The 20,161-nt window shown below is 37.7% G+C and overlaps 1 protein-coding gene across 15 annotated transcripts in view; it reads right to left on the minus strand.

The window, feature by feature from the left end:
* Window positions 1-20,161, minus strand: part of LOC116988342 (protein 4.1-like) — a 102,536-nt gene that overhangs the window by 27,296 nt on the left and 55,079 nt on the right. For 8 of the 15 annotated variants that reach the window (XM_033044947.1, XM_033044948.1, XM_033044959.1 and 5 more), the window contains 9 exons: window positions 19,069-19,156; window positions 17,193-17,345; window positions 13,746-13,840; window positions 12,872-13,047; window positions 9,080-9,294; window positions 6,838-6,897; window positions 6,684-6,722; window positions 6,332-6,394; window positions 2,266-2,445 (listed from right to left, as the gene is read on the minus strand). In XM_033044947.1, coding sequence (XP_032900838.1) covers window positions 2,266-2,445; window positions 6,332-6,394; window positions 6,684-6,722; window positions 6,838-6,897; window positions 9,080-9,294; window positions 12,872-13,047; window positions 13,746-13,840; window positions 17,193-17,345; window positions 19,069-19,156 — 1,069 coding nt within the window. The remainder of the gene's footprint in view (window positions 1-2,265; window positions 2,446-6,331; window positions 6,395-6,683; window positions 6,723-6,837; window positions 6,898-9,079; window positions 9,295-12,871; window positions 13,048-13,745; window positions 13,841-17,192; window positions 17,346-19,068; window positions 19,157-20,161) is intronic. The other 7 variants (XM_033044960.1, XM_033044961.1, XM_033044949.1 and 4 more) reach the window with 3 other exon arrangements.

The following is a 20,161-nucleotide window of genomic DNA, read 5'->3' on the forward strand; positions in this document are numbered from 1 at the left end:
TTTTCTCACGAGTTACCTTTTCCAACAATCTCTTTATGCGAACACAGAGGAGAATGTTGGAATGCCTCCAGCAAATATTGGAGTTGCCTTGCAAATTGTCCTGATGTCAGCAGAGTGACTCTTTAAATGGCAAATAAATGAAGAACGCAACACATTGTGCTCTGCATTTTTTTTTCCCCAGTGATAATTCAATGAAGGTTGTTTTCTGGACCTGGGACTTCCAAGCAGTTAAAACATATGCTGCACATCATTGGTGCACGTCTGATAATGGAAAACATTGATTGTGCTACTGGAAGTGCCCACATCGATTTAGCAATTGACAGAATTTTAACCTGAAAACGATCATTAATATGATTTACTCTTGCTTTGGATCGCACTGTGCCAAAATAAAACAATAACCAATCCAATATCTGAGCAGATGCATACGAATTAAAAGTATATTTCAAACTCGTAAAGGATAAGATTTCAAACATTGTAAATATTACGGGTGTAAATGTGGAACAAGCTACACAAAAGAATATCTTAAAAGGTTAAACGTTCAACAAGATTGTATAAGGACCTCGATTTTTATTACCATCCATTCTTTCAAGCACCACTCAGTTCTAATTAATCACTGATGTAATATCTTAATCCCATCTGAATCAATTTAACAAGATCATTTGTTACTGCAGGCCCCTCACTCGAGAGGTTAAAAAACAAGATATGCAATGTAAGCTGACTTACAAGCACTGAGATTTGAACATTTCTTGGAATTCAAAGTTCGATTTAAAATAACTTGGAAATACATCAAACAGGAATTTGTATCACACCAGCATTTTTTGTTTATCTTAAGAATTTATATAAAAATATACATGCCATTAAAGGACCTGCGAGAATACAGGTGGCCACTGCGTTATATTGGGAGAGGGGAGAGGGTTGCACTCCTAGAAAACAATCAATATCGTGATTCTCTATAAAATCAAATTCTTGTTATCTGCACATGCATCAAGAAACCAGAATTGAAAAAAAAAAATTTACATTTACCTACGTTTTTCCCCCCCACATAAATTCAAAGAGAGCGAATATTTGGATAGTGATTTATGAATTGAGGGAAGCAAACTTCCATTAGATCAACAGCTGTAACGCTGGTGTTGCCTGTATGTGTTTTCATTATAAATACATTAAAACTGGTCAAGTAAGAAAGGTGGATACATTTTTTGGCCGGATTAAATGTAATATAGCTATGGTGGCAGGCACTTTAGATAAGAGCTTCTAGAGCCAGCTGTGGAAATTATTTCAATTTCTAACTCCGGCAGTTTTCACCTCAAGTTCAGCCTGTCTCTTGTTTTGCTCCTGAACTATGAGAACGCAGGCCATTTGTTTTCCAAATCTCTGCAAAAAGTTTGTTGTATGATCAGGAACTCTACAGCCACTGGCCTACTGTACCATTTACTGAGATCATGACTGGTTGGTGTTTCAACATATTCCTGCCTCTAGTCAATTCTCAACTATCCAGTTCTGCTATAATGTGAGTTTACATAAAGCAATTGATGAATTAGGGAATACTGTTTGTATTACAAGGGCTGAAATGATTATAATGCAATTTTGATTGGGAACTAGACAACCACTTAAAAGTTACTTTGGACATAATGAGAAAAAAGAGTTGCAAGCAAGACCTTTACATATAATCTCACCACAGCATTCAGACGCCACCATTTCATAAAAACACAGCTACTAGATTCACCATGGGGAAGCCATTTAAATTGACAACGATCACTTCTATTGATACTTATGCAATGATACTCCATTTAACAATGTAATACACAGCCTTTAGTATTTTTACAGTAAAATACACAGCCTTTAGTATTTTTATTTTATAGCAACAAAAATAAACTTAACTACTTAAAAAAACCCCCTGCTTTTGAAAATGCTGCAGGAAAAAATGTTGTTAGTGAATCTGAAACTCTCTAGCCCCCTAACCCCACTTTCCCCCATTGATACAACTGGTACGCTAATGCAATTTTCTACAACACAAGATTTATTCGTAATACAACTATGATATAGCAGAACTACCTGTATACTTCAATAGTCCGTCTTAATTGACCCTGCACCCAGATCTTTTGGCAGAAAGAGTCATACATTTCCAAGGCATTTGGAATTGAAAGAAAGTCAAAAGAGTTGTTTTCTGCATCTGGTTCTGTGATGTATTATTGCAAGAAAACTATATTTTAATGAAGGAACAAAATATCATACATACTTGGCTAATAATTACAATTACAAACTTACTTCTTCTGTGCCGGCTTGAATTGGTCCGTTGACATTCATGGTCCTAAAAGGCGAGTGTGCCGAGAGGCGTTTATCCCATTCACTGGGGCGAGGTTCAGGTACAGACTCCATAAAGTTCCGCTTTAGTTCACTGATACTAGCATGATGTTTCATTATTTCATCCTGGGTTTTGTCGAGATCCTATTACAAAACAATTAAGCAAAGGAGAAAGGTATTTTAAATTTCACTAATTTTTATTAAAAGTTGAAAGGCCTGCACCATTCTAAAAGGACCATCATAAAATTAATTTGTTAATTGCCATGTTTTAGAGAAAGCAAGCTAATACTAGATATTTTACAAATAAACTTAAAGATACATTTCTGTATCATTAGCTTTGTTATTCAAATTTAGTGCAGAATTTTATTGGAGCATGGTAGATGCATTCTATTTTTAACCACTTTTTTCCTTCTTCCCAAGGAGGATAGTCCCCTTAATGAGGTTGAGCCTTGTGGTGACCCTCTAGTATCTTACCCAACTGGTCAATCTTCATGCATGAAGTTGAAAAATGGCTGTTGACAAGACTTTGCTCAGGTATTCTAAACTGATCCCAAATCTATTCTCAGCCAATCCACCCACTTTCTAGTCAGGGTCATGGGTTGAATATTTTCCTGGCTCAGGGAGGTATTAAGGAATTTAAATTCTTTCCTCCCTCCTCCCTCCCTCCACCACTGCCAAAAAAAGCAAATAAAAATTTGACTGACCATTTTAGTGTATACCTCTGCACAACGTCAAAGTCTTCAAGTATACTGCTCACTAGTGAACACTCTGAAAATCAATGAATCAATATGGAAAGGAGAAAGCAACAAATCTTCCAAGATGTATGGTGGGGTCATTAAGCAGCTGTACCACAAATCCTACTTCTCTTTCAGCTGCCCTACTAACTTACCACAATGTTTGAACACAGGCACAGATGAAATGGAACACACACAATGCCAGAAGCAACAAAAAAACGTTCTGTTTTCTTTATAAGCTTATGGATAGGAAGTTGGCAAAATAGTACATTGCAGCATAAAGAGACAGTGAAGAAGGAGCATTACATTTGTGTTTGATATGTCCAAAAATTATAAATCATTGATTCTTTGCACTTCACTCTCCTGTTTTTGTGCAATAAGCAGCATTCTGCTGGTCCATATGTAATTTTTGCTGCTATTTGTGCGAGAACACAAGAAACAAAAGTGGGAGGAGACCGTTGAACCTTTCAGGCCTACTACAACTTTTAAGTCGATCATGGCCAAATTTTTTCATCTCACGGTGACTTTTCTGCACTTTTCATCACTCGATTCCCTTTATGTAGAGGAGAACCCAAAATAAGCTGCTGAATGTTTAAAAGGAAGCCCGATCTGAAAGTAATATTTTAACATTTAAAATATTATTTAATATTTTAACATTTAAAAGTAAAACAAAGGTAATGGGAACATTGCTAAATACCAAGATCCAGAATCAATTCCAATTAGACAATAGGTGCAGGAGTAGGCCATTCGGCCCTTCGAGCCAGCACTGCCATTCAATGTGATCATGGCTGATCTATGGTTGATTCTATGGTTGATGCTGAAACTGACGTGAGAGTAGATTATTTATTGTGTCATTTTTCAATGTAATGATCCATGATGAATCGACTGATCTTTATCAGACTGCATCAAGAAGTCCTGTCTTATGGGAACTTAGATGCAAATCAGGTGATTAGATTTAGAAAGTCCAGCTTTCATGATTAAGTCTGAAATATACAGGGAAAAAATGATGAGGTAATAAAACACCACGATTCCAGTTCCTATTCCCAGTTTGTAGTGAATTGACAGAATTCAGCACAATTTGCAGTTTAAAAAAAAAAATCAAAAGGTCTCCAATATTTTAATCACTTTTCATAATACCTCCTGCAAAGAGCCCATCTGAACACTAAATAAAAAGATCTAGGTATAGCTGCCCTGATGTGGAATATAGAGTAGCTAACCCCACACATTTAAAAAGCACAATCTGCGGGAGAATGGCTCAAGGAAATGATTATCAGGGTATTATTGTCACGTGTCGAGATATAATGAAAAATATTGTTATTGTTACTGAATGTAAGTGAATGTAATCAGGAGAATTAATGTTTATAAGGAGGTATATAAAAGGTATTTATAAAAACCTTGTTATACTGTTGATGGAAAAATACACCAGTTAAGAATACACATAATTGATGAATTTACCTTGGTGCACAAAAGAGCATATTTTCTTTCAGCTTTCTCACACTACATTGCCATTGTACAATGATTACACATTTTTTCTGTATCTTAGTTGCCTCACTAAAGTACTTTTCTGTGAAACTTCAGAACAGGTAACGTCTATTCATCTATTTTCTAAAATAATCAGTCTACCTACACGATACAGCTGTCTTACAGCTTCCTCACAGCTCCAGTAACCCAAGACTGAATCTGAGCTCTGATGTGGTCTGTGTGGAGTTTGCGTGGCTCTGTCTGTGACCACATGCGTTTCCTCCAGTACTTTGGTTTCCTCCCATATCACAAAGATGTGCTGATTGGGGGTTAATTGTCTGGTGTATGTGGCTAGTGGAAAATTGAGGGGGTGTCAATGGCCCCATGTGAAAATACTTGCATGTGGAGGAATTGATTGGTTTCTCTGAGGGATAAAGTAGACTCTATGAGCCAAATGGCATCTTCTGTGATATAATGAGATGTGAAATATGAAGCTCAAAGTCTCATTAGCATTTACTATTTCTAGGAAATAACTTGAGAGATGTTGAATTTCAAATTCATCTTCTTTAAATATAAATTCAAGATATCTTCATTCTCATCTTCAGAAGCCTTTTCCCAAGGTGGAGATGTGAAAGGCTAGATGGCATAGCTTTAAGATGAGATGGATAAAGTTTAAAGAAGGGACAAAGTTTAAAGATGCGTGGGGGCTAGTTTTTATACACAGAGAGTGATGGGTGTCTGGAATGAGCTGTCGGGGGTGGCGATGGAGGCAGATACCATAGTGGCATTTAAGAGGCTTTTGGATAGGTACATGGATATATAGGGAATTAAAAGATATAGATCACATGCAGGCGGAGAAGATTAATTTAACTTGGCCTCATGTTCAACTGTACTGTTATATGTTCTCTACATGGCAAGAGAGGAGAACAACAACCATGGAATAAAATGCACAGGTCAAACATAAGTGATAGTCTTCTGTAGATACCATACATTTTATGTAGTTAGCAAAAAAATAGTTTTAACTCAAAAGGAGACAAGGTAATATTATGTTTCTGATGTTTTCTCCTCATTTATTTGTTCAGGGTACAAATACACCACTGACAATGCTGGCAATTATTATCCTTCCTTAATTGCTCCTGTATGGAGGAAGTAGTTGAGTCAACTGCACCGCTGGATCTGGGAGTCACATAGAGGCCAAATAGGGTAATGATGCCAGGTTTCCTTTCCTGAAGGACATTATGATATTCCAGTAGATTCATTTCTTTAAAAATAATTCTAGATTAATTTCCTGAATATAAATTTCTCAGCTGCAATGGTAGGATTCAAATTTGTGTCACTTGATCAGGAGTCCAGAACTATGACAGCTCATTCAGTAACGGATGTAAATTACCCAAATGGAACACTGTCTCTTTAAGCCAAAATGCATCATTGTGGTTTCAAGAATCACCAAAATGTGAGCAGTCAATCTTACTTTAATTTCTATATTCACGGAAATACATTGCGTGCAACATCACCAGAACAGCGTTGCACAGGTTCCAAAATAGTTCTCATTTTGTTCAATTGATCTAACTACACACTTACAAAATGGATCATCTTAATAGACCACTTTCCTTCCCATCCATAATTTCAAGCAGCTTAAAGAAAAAAAAAAGCACAAACATGCCCATGCTTGCTTATAAAGAAAGAAGCAGGGCTTTTATTAACAAAAACATAATAATGTATGTGTCTTGTTTCACATGCAGCACATGCAAAATTGTGTTAATGAGCCAAAGAATGAATGCAGAACTGTAGGCTAAAGACAACTTGATGATAACAAGCTTTCAGTTCATACAAACCTCCAACATTAAATTGCTATGCCTGACATAAATGTTTTCACCCTCAATTTTCTTTGATCTCTTCTGCGAAATGAAAGAAGGGAAAAAAGAAAAGCACAAAAATTAAAATGTTGTTCTTGTGGCATTGCAAAGTAGCAAATAAAAAGTGTCCAAAAAAACTTCCATTAGCGCAGCAGAATCTATACGGGATGATCATGGAACCACAAGAACACTCTCAGATTTGATCAAAAAAGAAAAAAAAGCAGAATGTGGCAATTCATTATTGATGAACAAACATAATGCTATAGACCAAAGGAAACAATTGTGGAAACAAGGACAAAGACCGAGCTACAAAAACGCCAATAATGCTAACCTTGCGCATTTTAACGACTTCTTCTCCTTCAGGCTTTTGCTGTATAAATGTTGTGGAAAGAGATGAAATTTAGTGAGCCATGTCCTCATGACTTCCAAAAACTTTAAAATGATCTAATACTTGAACTGGTTTTCATTCCAATTCTGAAACAAACCTGTAATTTATCATTTGCTGTGGTAGGAATTGGAGTGGTTTCAGTTTGCTGCGCAGGGGCCTAGGTCATCAGAAATAAAAAAGGAATTACTCAAAATTAATTTTATTTTCAGGAATCTAATTTTACATATTAAAATGTTTCAAATCTGGGTTGAGTAAAATTTTACATTTTGAAACTTTCATTGTAACTTTCATTCATTAGCAGGTTAAGTGTTCCATTTTCAATTGATCTAATTTGATCTGTTGACAATAGATATGTTCTAACTAACTTTTCAAATTAAACTGACAGTTTTCAATAGAAAGGAATTAACTTCTGCACATACAAGAGACTGCGGGAATCAGAGTTAAAGGGCCTGTCCCACTGTACAAGGTAATTCAAGAGATCTCCCGAGTTTCCCCTGATTCGAACTCGGAGAATTATGGTAATAGCTGCTCCTAGGTACTCGGGGCTCTCGTGGACATTTTTCAACATGTTGAAAAAACTTCACGAGCTTACCGCGTTTCCCGAGTACCTGCCGTTAGCGTTACGAGCCGCTAAGAGATGTCCCGAGCTCCGACGTACCCGCTATGTACATTCTACATACTTACCACGAGTTAGATTTTTTTTTAAACTTGGGAGAGCTCTTGGGTAAACTCGTATAGTGGGACAGGCCCTTTACAAACCATCTACTGGAAAAACTCAGCATGTAGAGCAGGATTCATGGAGAGAAGTGGATGGTTAACTTTTCAGATTGGGACCCTTTATCTGGACAATCCAGATGAAGGTTTCCAACCTGAAATGTCGACTGTTCATTTCCTTCCACGGATGCTACTCAACGCCTCCACTCCAAACCGAGTTCCTCCAGCAGATTGGTTCCTTCTGTTTATCCTTCATAAATATCGGTAAACCTTGATGTACACAACTGCATCCGATATCAATAAACTTCAACAAATCAAAACAAAAACCCTCATGTATTACTGTGAATACACTGCAGTAAAAAGGTAGCATCTGCTGTTTCTTTAATAAAGGCAAAAAAATTAAGCAATACATTGAGCAAATGTGGCTCTTCCCGCACATCAGTTGCTGCTCCATTTCAAAGGCAGTACATGTTCAAACAGGTAAAGCACGTTATCAGTTTGACACTCAACTACCAATAATGAATAAATAATTAGAAAAAATATTTGCACATAACCATTAAAAATCTGGTGGAGGCTTGTGTACCATTTTGATCATAAAAGAAAGGAACAGAATTAGGCTATTTGGCCCATTGAGTCTGCCCCGCCATTTGATCATGGCGGATTTATTTTTCCCTCTCAAACCCATTCTCCTCGTAACCTTTTATACTCTTGCTAATTGAGAACAATTAATTGGGCTTCACTTTAAAAATACCCAATGACGGCCTCCACAGTAGTCTGTGGCAATGAATTCCACAGATTCACCACCCTCTGGCTAAAGAAATTCCTCCTCATCATTCTGGGTGGCGCATTGGCGCAGCGATAGAGCTGCGGCCATACAACAGCGGAGAACCGGGTTCGATCCTGACTGCGGGTGCTGCCTGTACAGAGTTTGCACATTCTCCCTATGACCTCGTGGGTTTTCTTTGGGTGTTCTGAGGCCATGCCCTCTGGTCTCAGACCCTCCCACTACAGGAAACATCCGCTCCACACCCATTCTACCTAGGCCTTTCATTATTCCATAGGTCTCAACAAAATCCCCCCCCATCCTACCAAACTGCAGTGAGTTCAGGCCCAGAGTTATCAAATGCTCCTCAAATGTTAACCCAATCAACCCTGGAATTTTCAAACAGATTGCTAGGTTTATTTTTAGGATGCACTTTCAATTCTTCCTTGACAGGTTTATATCGCAAAGTGAATAATAAAGTTGATCTGTTAACAGTAATCATTCAGCTCACATTTTTAGTCCTTTCATTTGGCAAAGAAAACATGAATTATTCTTTCTTAAGTAAAAACACACATCTAGAATGCAAATTGCTTAAAATACCACAGAAGGCTGCTAAACCGTACCAGATAATAAAACCTGTGCTCGGACTAGATTCTGGGTGATTTAATTACTAAAAAGGTTTGACGTATAGATTTGTAGGCTAATTGGCTTGGTACAAGTGCAAATTTTGTCCCTAATGTTTGTGTGTGTAGGATAGTTTCAATGTGTGGGGATCGCTGGATGGTGTGGATTCAGTGGGCCTGTTTCCACGCTGTATCTAAACTAAACTAGACTAAAAACATAAAATCAGTTCAGGGCATACCTTGACTTCTTGGGCTGGTTCAGATCTTCTGTCGACCAGACGTTCTTCTTGTTTTATTTTACCCTTTGCTTCCTGTTCAACTGCATTCGATTCAGTCACTCTTGTTGTATCAATTGTGGGGGGGCTACTGACTTCCACCGAATGACTCTGAGATATTGTTGGCACAGAAGTGGTAACTGGTCTTGGACTTCTGTCCGGAGTCACAACTACTGCAGCTGTAATGAAATGCATCAAAGTCACTCACTGGTAATATGAAACATTATTTTAATAAAGTATTTGGTACTTATTTCCATTCGCTAATTGCTTTGTTTCCTGCTCCACTGATGCTGCCTGACCTGCTGAATGCTTCCAGCACTTCCCGTTTTGGTGACTTGACTCGTGTACATTTTTAAAATATTTGAATATTTAAAAATATAGAGACAACATCTGAGTAAACATAGTGAGGTTCCACCGCAGCTAACTGATCAATGCCTTCTTTGGAAACGATGGGCCAGACTCTACAATTCCTTAAGGAGGGCAATGATATGTGGCAGCATCTTGCACTAAACATGTAGTGACTAAACCCCTGAGTGGACTCTCATACAGATATGCTGAAACTGTGGCTGTGTACATTTATCTTCATGTCAAGAGCTTTGCCAAAAGATACGAGACTCCTCCTTGCAGGCAAAGCAGACCACTTCCAAAAGACGTGGTCTGCATTTATTGATTTACTACAAGTATAAGGTGCAACAGTAATTTAAAAAATAAATGGTGCCAGGATCTGGTAATGGGGGATGAAAAATATGAAGTTGGTATATCCCTTTTTGCGTGTTTTTTTAAATAATAGAGCAATTGTTTCTCTTTCTTTCTTTCTTTCTTTCTTTCTTTCTTTCCTAGGGTCTATTTCTTCACTTTCTTCTCTAACTCTTTCTCTAATGGGCTTTTTTCTTTCAACACTTTCTTGCACTATCACGACTTTCTCACTTTCTTTACTTCCTTTATTTCTATCTTTCTTAAAGCTCAAAAAATGAAGGGGTACAACAAATGTAATAAGATATATGTGGCTTGTACTACTGTAACTTATTGTACTTCTAATTTAAAAAAAATTAAAAAAAAAAAAGCTTTGCCACTCATTCAAAACTACAAAAGTAATTACTCTGCATTTTAAAAACCAGCACAAATTTAAGCATGCACATTTATTATGTCAAAGGCTTTGTTAATCATTCAAAACAACCACAAAAGTACTCATTACCTTGTATTGAAGAAAACAGCTGCTTATTGATAAATCATTCTTATAAGAGCATTTGATTTGGATGACTATTTAATCCACACTTTGTGTTTACTTGATTGCAAAAACGTTCACAGCACCAAAAGCGAGTGGTTAAAAATAATAATTTATCTCCAGTTTAAGTTCTAATCATCATGTTTAGAAAAATCAAAAAATCACTACATCAACAGAAGAACTTCAGATGGCGAGTGCAACCAATTTCTTGTTGAGAAGGATAGGATGAAGAAACAGGAGCACCACAGAGCTTCAAGCCAACAAACCAGTACCTGGCTGCTCTTTGGGTGCTTCAATGCATCTGTGCTCAGGATCCTCGTCCACTGGTAATTCAATGCAAGTTTTTGGAAGCTTACGTTTAGCTGGAGAGAATGTGTACATTTTACATGCACACATGGTTAGCACAAATATAACATTTACAGTTCCTTTCATTCGAAAATCATGTTTTGTCTTAATGAAGACAATAGACAATAGGTGCAGGAGTAGGCCATTCGGCCCTTCGAGCCAGCACTTCCATTCAAAGTGATTATGGCTGATCATCCCCAATCAGTACCGCGTTCCTGCCTTCTCCCCATATCCCCAGACTCCGCTATTTTTAAGAGCCCTATCTAGCTCTCTCTTGAAAGCATCCAGAGAATCCACCTCCACTGCCCTCTGAGGCAGAGAATTCCAGGCTCACCACTCTCTGTGAGAAAAAGTGTTTTCTCGTCTCCATTCTAAATGGCTTACTGCTTATTCTTAAACTGTGGCCCCTGGTTCTGGACTCTCCCAAAATCGGGAACATGTTTCCTGCCTCTAGCATGTCCAAACCCTTAACAATCTTATATGTTTCAATGAGAAGAAAAAGTTTTAAAATAATTTAAACTTTATTAGCATATCGTGGATTTGAAAAGTTCCAAGAGAAATCATTAATTTCTGGAAAGGAAATGCTGCTTTCGGATTGCAATTGCAAATGTCCAAAAACACAAAATATATTGCAAATGCTAAAAAACAGAAACTTCTCAGCAGATCAGGCAGCATCTGAGGGCGAGGGAATGCGATACGTTTCAGGTGAATATGAAAGGATGCAGCAAACTATCACACAGCTTGAGCTTGCTCTGCCATTCATCAAGATCATGTTTGATCTTCTACCTCGGCACCATTTTCCAGTGCTTTTGTCCATAGCCCCTTATTCCCTTCATGCCCAGTGATCTGTTTTCAATGAACACTATTAGTGAGCTCCACCGCTGTTCCAGTCAGAGAATTCCAAAGATTCACCATTCTGGAAGTAGAAATGTCTTCTCATCTGTCTTAAACTGCCAATTCTTATTCTGATACGGCACCCCCTGAACTTCCACTCCTCAGCACGAGAAACATTCTTCCTCCATTAAGCCAGTCAAAGCCTTTAAGCATTTACTCCAATTTCCTCCAATTCCGCTGCATTCGATAGAATGAATTCCAATCTACTCAATCATACAGCAAACCTGCCAACCCTGCAAACAGGTAGGTTGGTGCTGTGCCTCTTTAATGACAAGTAAAATCTCCCTTGGGTGACCTCAAGGCTATACTTCAAGAGTGGGTTCATGAAGGCCCAAGACAATTGTAATAACTTCCATAATTAAACCATTGTGTGATAATGGCTACCATAACATTTACTATCTTAGTCACTTGCTATAAGGGTAACCCTATAGAGATACAAAATCTTGAAGGATGTTGATCAGGTGAATATTCATTGTCACTTCTGCAGGATAGAAAGAGACTAATACTTCAAAGCATAGGTTTAAGGTGAGAAGGAAAAGATTTAAAAAGGGATCCGTGGGGCAACTTTTTCCATACAATCTGCCAGAGGAAGTGGTACCCGCAGTCATAATGATGACATTTAAAAGTCACTAACAGGTACATGGACAGAACAGGTTTGGGAGCATGTGGGGCAGATGCAGACAAGTGGGACTACCTTAGATCGACATCTTGCTCGGCACGAACAAGTTGTGCCAAAGAGCCTGTTTTGGTGCCGAATAGCTCTAACTGCCAGAACCACTTGCAATTTTTAATGTCAACGGAAACTGAATCAAATCAACTATATGTATTTAATATCCCAAAGAGGTAGTTTCCTTTTAGAATGCAAAAAGGCTGGTAAGAACATCATGAGTGGAATTTTCCCAATTAAAGAAAAAAAAGAATGTAATAACCAGCAAATAAAACAGGATTTTAGCACCAGCCACGTCCTAGGTTTCAAGAAGTTGTTGAACAACTACATTTTCACACATAGTACTTATTACATATGTTAAAAAGTCAATTGCTATCCTTATCTAATAGATACTGTAGCTTTCTGGGAAACTTAGTAACTGCAGAAATGATTTGAATGTTCGATCTCTATTGAAAGCAATATAATTTGATAAAACAAAATAGCCATCAACTTGCTCTGGCTATCTTCGGTAGTTTGAATTAAAAAAACCACTGAACATTACATTGGTAATAGGTGTTGTTACCCTATAGTTTCAATGATACTGTGCAAGTAAGGATGTTTTATTTATAATCCCAGATAAAGTTACCTCCATCAAGGCTTCTGGATGCCCGCTTGCTTGCAGTACGTTCAAAACGGGGAGCTGGTCTGTCAATTAGGGCACTTGCTTCCCTGGTCTGCGCTTGTGTTCGACCGCTGTAACGAAATTTGGAACCCAGGGACAAGAACTTGCTTTTTGCCGAGGATTCTGGAGTTGTTAGCCTACTGGGGAAAAAATCAAGTTAAATAGCGTAGGGAGGCAAAGCATACAAGAATATTCTAATATTTTTCTCTTTACTGCGAAGGCAAAAAAAAATCGAAATGTTGTCAAATAAATCTTTATGGGTACTTTAGGCTTAAAGTTTGTTTTTGTTTTCCTGGCCATGCAAAGAATTCATGCGCACAACTAAAGAACTTTCGTTCATGGTAGTACGGCGTTTGAGTTGCTGTCTTACAGCACTTGCAGCGCTGGAGACCCGGGTTCGATCCCGACTATGGGTGCTGTCTGTACGGAGTTTGTACGTTCTCCCCGTGACCGCGTGGGTTTTCTCTGAGATCTTCAGTTTCCTCCCACACTCCAAAGACATACAAGTATGTAGGTTAATTGGCTTGGTGTATGTGTTAATTGTACCTAGTGTGTTGGGTGGTGTTACTGTGCGGGGATCGCCGGCCGATGCGGACTTGGTGGGCCAAAGGGCCTGATTCCACGCTGTATCTCTAAACTAAACTATATTAATTATTCAATTAAAGTCTTTTATGGGATAGCTTTTAGGTTTTTCAACTTGAATTACCGACAGGCTGAACTTATAGGCGATTGCAAATGGGAAGATCATAATATTAATGTTAAATATTTGAATCAATAAACATTTACATTCTCTGCAAATTATTCTTTACTCCTCCAGCTGTGTGTTGTAGATACATACCTGAAAAATGCATGATTTTCCACGCATACTTTCCACAATTTTTTGGCAGCACGGTAATTGGCCAGCTTAAACCCAATAGTACTTTCACACTGATCCTGATAAATGAATGCAGAACAGATAAATAATTCCATCAACACTAACTTGCACAAAGAGTTGGAGTAACTCAGCAGGTCAGGCAGCATCCCTGGAGAACATGGATAGGAGACATTTCGGGTTGGGACCCTACTTCAGGTCTGAGGAAGGTTCCCGACACCAAACGTGGTCTGAAAAAGAGTTCTGAACCGAAGCATCGCCTAGCTACGTTAGAAACATAGAATATAGGTGTAGGAGTAGGCTATTCGGTCCTTCGAGCCAGCACCACCAATCAACATGATAATGGCTGATCATCCAGAATGAGTTCACTAGGGATGCTGCCCAACACGCTGATTACTCCAGACTCCAGCACTGCCTTTTTTTGTAAACAAGCATCTGCAGTTCCTGGTTTCAACACAAACTTGCAGCTATTTTTTTTAAAGCGTTACAAGAATCGCCACAGCTTGAAATACTGGAAATTGACGTCACACGGTTGCTAAAGCACTGAGAATATGACCCATCTTTTGTATTTTGACATTTGCTGTGTAAGCATGTGCTTAATTAGTACTACAGAAATATAATGGATCACATTCCATAGTCAATGACAAAGATACCCTACTTGTCAATGACACCTGACGAATACCCTTTAAGTTACAAACTATTCGGATTTGGGAATATATCTCCATAAATCCTCAAACCTCATGCTCAGCAGCATTGTGGCTTGCAGTTCTGCTTCATACTTTTGTGCAATTAAAAAAATCTATCTCCTTTCTACAGAAGCCATACTCCAAATTTGGCCTCGCCCATAATTGATTGATTAAAAGATACAGTATGGAAACAGGCCCTTTGGCCCAATGAGTCTGCTCTGACCAGTGATCACCTGTTCACACTAGTTCTATTTTATCCCACACAATAAGGGAAATATACACCAGGGCCAATTCTAACCTACAAACCTGCACTACTTTGGGATGTGGGAGGAAGCCGGAGCACCCAGAGGAAATCCACGCGTTCTTGGGAAGAACAGTCCACCTCCAAACAAACATCGGAGGTCAGGACCGAACCCAGGTCTCGGACACTGAGACATCTGCTTTACCATCTGCACCACTGTGCCATCCTCTACAGGAGATATTTGTTTTATTCTAACTAACCAACTAGTTTTCTTATTTTTCTATTTCTAAACAAGTCTTCAATCTGAAACATTAAGTCTTTCCACCAAGGAGGTCTGACCTGCATTTTTTACTTTTATTTTACCCAAGAATAATATCCTAAAACAGGAAGGATTAAAAAGTAGGTGGCACTGGGTTAAACACAATACCAGAGATATTACTGCTTTCACGAGAACATAGTATAGGGCAGATCAGAAAAGAAAAAAATCTTCATGAGATCTAACAACAATTTATTCTGCCCACAGATGGCGCTACATCTATTTTTTTAAACTCAAAAGCTTATAGTCTGGTTCATGTTTACTGGGATTATTCTCTCAGGGCCCTGTCCGACTGTACGAGGTAATTCAAGAGTTTTTCCGGGTTTCCCCTGATACGAACTCGGAGAATTACGGTAATAGCCACTCGTAGGTACTCGGGGCTCTCGTGGACATTTTTCGACATGAAAAAACTTCACAAGCTTACCGCGTTTCCCCGGGTACCTACCGTTTGCGTTACGAGCCACTAAGAGACGTCCCGAGCTCCGACGTACCCGCTACGGACTTACCACGAGTTTGATTTTTTTTAAACTCGGGAGAGCTCTTGGGTAAACTCGTGTAGTGGATCAGGCCATTTAGTTTCACATCACACAACTACACAACAATGGGCACTTATATGGACAACAATAAATTGTCCATATAAGTTCTATAAACAACAATACTTCCAAACACCCATTATGTCCTGAGGAATTGAGAAAGACACAAGAAAACCTTGTGCATCAAACACAACGTTGTACATGAAGACCATGAGGTAAAACAGCTTTTTTGGCTATTTATCACAATTATTATTTCCACTTTGCTAGCTGTAGAATTCTTGTTGATTTTACTTGCATCAGAACAATGATATCTCAAAAGCATTCAATTGACTGTCGGTAACATCAGAAAGCCCAGATGTTATAAAAATAAAACATGATACGAATTGAAACTTCATTATTTCAAACACCAAATTAAATATAATTAGTTTGCTTGGATAAGAAACACAATTACAATGAATAACAGTTTTGGCATTTCTCTGAAATGTTTTCCCAATTCTACTCTGTTTTCCAGTCTCTTCCCATTAAAACAAATCAAAATATTGTGCAATGGCAATTTCTCTCTTTTCCAATGTCCAACTTTCCCTTGCCATTACTACACAGGTGAGTAGGAGTGATCTTACGCAGATTAAAAAGAACAGAATGACTAACATTTAAACAAATACAACTAACAACAAGTATGTATCTCTTTATAAGAGCGATGGAGACTTGGTGACTGAATATATTCAAGATAGGGATTGTTAAAATTTTGGATATCATAGGAAACAAGCAGGAAACTGGCAGCCATAATGACAAACAATTAGCTACAATCTTCTTTAAATGCAGACCAGGCACAAGGGTGCAAATGACCTAACCCTGATTCTATTTTCTATGTTAAACTAATGTTTAACATTGTCAAATAAAGAATATCTATAATCCTTGTTTTCCTATTTCAAACTAGCTAATGGGTAGTTATTTTCTAGGAATTCAATAAATGAATGTGTGATATACAGCTAACATCACAGAATATAGAATTCATAAACAGTGCAGGAGTGTGATACATTTTGAATATAGCTATGGCAGTGTCATGATTATGCTACTGAACTAGCGTATGTGAATTCCACGTTCAACACTGTAGCATTAGAACTTCAATTCTCTGTAAAATAAATCAAGGGATATGAAGCCACCTATAGAAATGGATCAAGACAGTGTTTGCTTGTAGAACTGATTCACTGCCATGTCCAAGCATTCGTCTTCCATCTGATCTGGTTTACGTGCAACTCTAAGAGGCTATGTTGTTCATGCGTAAATGCCTTTTCAAATGGTCTACCAATTTCAGCTGTATGAAACTATAGAACAGCAGTTCAAATACAAAGATTCACCCACACCTCCTCAGGACAGCAAGGCTCGGGCAATTAATGCTTTTGTTGTGCTTAAGTACCCAAATGTGAGCATTAGCAAAACTCACAAATGGATATTTAAGCACAACAAAATATGCTTAGAAAAAAAATATTTTCAGAAAACTCTTAATACACCTGGCAGATCATAACATCATGATGGAAAGCACTTGCTTAAAGTATGTAGATGCAAGAGTTAATTAATATTTTAAACCAAAATATGAATAATTTCACATTGTAAACTTGTATTAAACTGGAGACATACCTCTCCCGGACGAATTTTAACAAAGAAACTGCTGCGTTTATATGAAATTTTCAGAACCTTAGGCCAGGCAAAGCGATTTATTCGGAGTCGGTCTTTGTACACAAGGAGGCCACCAGAAGATACCCCAAGCATGATGTCCACTCCTTCCAAGTCCTAAAAGCCAAAGTAATTAAGGGTAGTGAATACAAAGAGCTGGAGTTTGCACCAAGGAAATATCTTTTTTTGTTTATCCTCTTATGCTAAAAGATTATGTATTTGTGGGATTAAAAAGGTCAAAAAAAGTTTTAAATCTTCGAGGTCTCATCTCATTGTGCACTTAACAATGATTGGTAAAATCTGTTCAACAGATGCAAGAATGAGAGTCATTTCTTCATTCAAACTTTGCTTATAACTATCATTTTTAAATTATACATCTCCCCAATTACAAAACTCTAGACCCAAGGCACTCTGAATAGGTCTTGCATATTTTATGTGTCGAAGGCATTTCATCTGCTATGGGATGAAAAATGGGTAGTTCGTAAAGGGGACAAACTGCTTCATCTCTACACAAATTGACAGTTTCTGACATTGCCAGGGTAACCTATAAATTTCACCAAAGCTTGGTAATTCATAACATAAATGGTCTTCCACCATGCCTTCACCGTATTTATCTGGTTTCAATTAATTTAAGTGGTTAATAAAATTATACAAGTTACGTACAGTATATAGTGCATTTATAAATTAATGTCATGGGGGTCAAAGGATAAAAGCTTTTTGTGTGTAAGAAGGATTAATAAATCACTTGAAACAACATGCTGCAATGCAAGCAAAAAAAATCAAAACTTGTATTTTTCCTTATTTTGGTAATATTTGAAAATGCAGAAATAGACAAAGATCCACGAGTGACATTACCAGAATTGAACAATTATAAATAAGAGTTCAACTGTGGTAAACAGACAAAAAAAAAGATAATGCGACTAAAAATGCAACAACTATAGCACTGAAATGCTTTCTGCAGAATTAGACATGTTGAACTGGGATGCTATTTTAATTGTTCCAATTAGCATTGATACAAGCAGTCATTCAGCTCTACTAATTTTGAGATAATTATTACAGCACAGGAGGCCACCATTTGGGCAAGCTCCTGGAAGAGTAATCCCATCACTTCCCCCCCCCCCCATCTCATTTCTTTGTAGCCAGACAATAATATTGAGATTCTGCATTCCTACTATTTGCAAATGTTACCCGTAACCAAAATGGTTAAAATATTTGCATTTTTAACTATTGCATTCAACTATCTATTCTAATTGAAAAACCAAATGATACATTAATACACACTGGTCTTCAAACTATTCAACGGTGCCTAACATTATGAATCATATCCCACAGAAGTTTAAACATTGGGAAGTGTTATAAGCTGCATATAAAATTACATTTCAATCATTGGACTATCTTTTGCACACATGCACTATTGGTTTCTGTATTTCACTTTTCATAAGCAAGGTTGGGCTACATCGCCCTCAACCATTGCAATACTGGTTTCTGGATCTTAGTATGTTTACACTCCTGTGACATCCACCAATGTTTAATTGTGCATTTCTCCTAATAGCTAAATCACTGCTTTGCTAACAATGGTTTAGAAATTGGAACATTTAAACCACAGTCATTAACAAGATTGAATTATACTGCTAGCTCCAAATATTTACGTTAAGCATACACAAAAGGCATAGATAGATAGACAGACATTATGAAATTAGACATTCTGCACTAGTTTCTTGCATCAGTTCCTACAGATAAAAGAGAGAAGCAAATGTTTTCAATTTGTCCTGCAATGTTTTTGATGAGGAAAACTGAATATTTAGTGTTTTGTAGAAGAATTAATGAACAGATAGTGTACCTTTGCAGGATGAAAATCTACACCATACATTGAAAGCTTCTTAGCATTCTCCAAGAATTGCAGATCTGCTTGTGCAGGTGTCATGGCCCTAGGAAGAAATAGTTTAAAATACTTAAGCACTTTGATAATCAAATGTCTCAATATCTTAAAAGATTAATATTTCCTTTGTCTTTGAAGGAGAGCGTCTGCTTTTTTAAATATAAACAATGTGACAAGTTACCCAACCAGTGTAATGGAGACCCAGTCCATAACAGTCACCACTGACAAATATCCAGTAGCTATCTTAATGGTATTATGTCTGTATGATCAGTTCTCCTGACAAAGAAAATACGATTATACCCATGGTCTATGCTGTTAGCTCATTTCAAATGCTTCAATTGATGCTTGGATTAGATACGAGCAAACTAATCACAATTTTCAATGTCCTTCAACACAGATACACATCAATGCAGTCTGGCTTTACCTCGTCATCAAAAATTACAGATGTCGCCAATCCACAGAATATATACAGCAATGAGAACAAGCAAATTTTGGAAATTGGAAGGAAAAGTTTCTGCATAATATGGCCACTTTCATTATTTCACTTTTCAGAGGTGAAGGGTCTAGTGGGTTACATAGACCTCACCATTCAGTAAGACCTGCTGTGGAGCTCACTGGCTCCAACCTTTGACCCAGCTTGTTATTGGGACCTGGTCAAAGGCCTCACTGAAGGCCACAAAGGCAACATCAATTGCACTGGCCTTGTCAACAAATATTGTTATCTCTTCGAAAAATCATTTGTGTTGGTCAGACAGCATTTCCTCCTAACAAGGCCATGCTAATTATCTTTGATTAGTCCCTGCCTCTGTAAACTAAAACTAAACTTAGATGAATTGATCAATAATTAAATACAGAGCAGTTTCCTACTGTCTACCCACACAGAAAGCCATTGTCTTTCATCCTCCAGTCTGCTTTCAAGTTCCTGTATATTCAATGACAGACCCTTCAAATCTTGAGGTATCAATTTTGTAAACAAACATTTGGTGTAGGGCTTTATTGAATGCCTCTGAAAATCCATGAGGTCAACATCTTCCATGCTCAGTTTATCAACATT

This window comes from Amblyraja radiata, chromosome 27, assembly GCF_010909765.2.
Source record: "Amblyraja radiata isolate CabotCenter1 chromosome 27, sAmbRad1.1.pri, whole genome shotgun sequence".
In the NCBI taxonomy this organism is placed as follows: Eukaryota; Metazoa; Chordata; class Chondrichthyes; order Rajiformes; family Rajidae; genus Amblyraja; species Amblyraja radiata.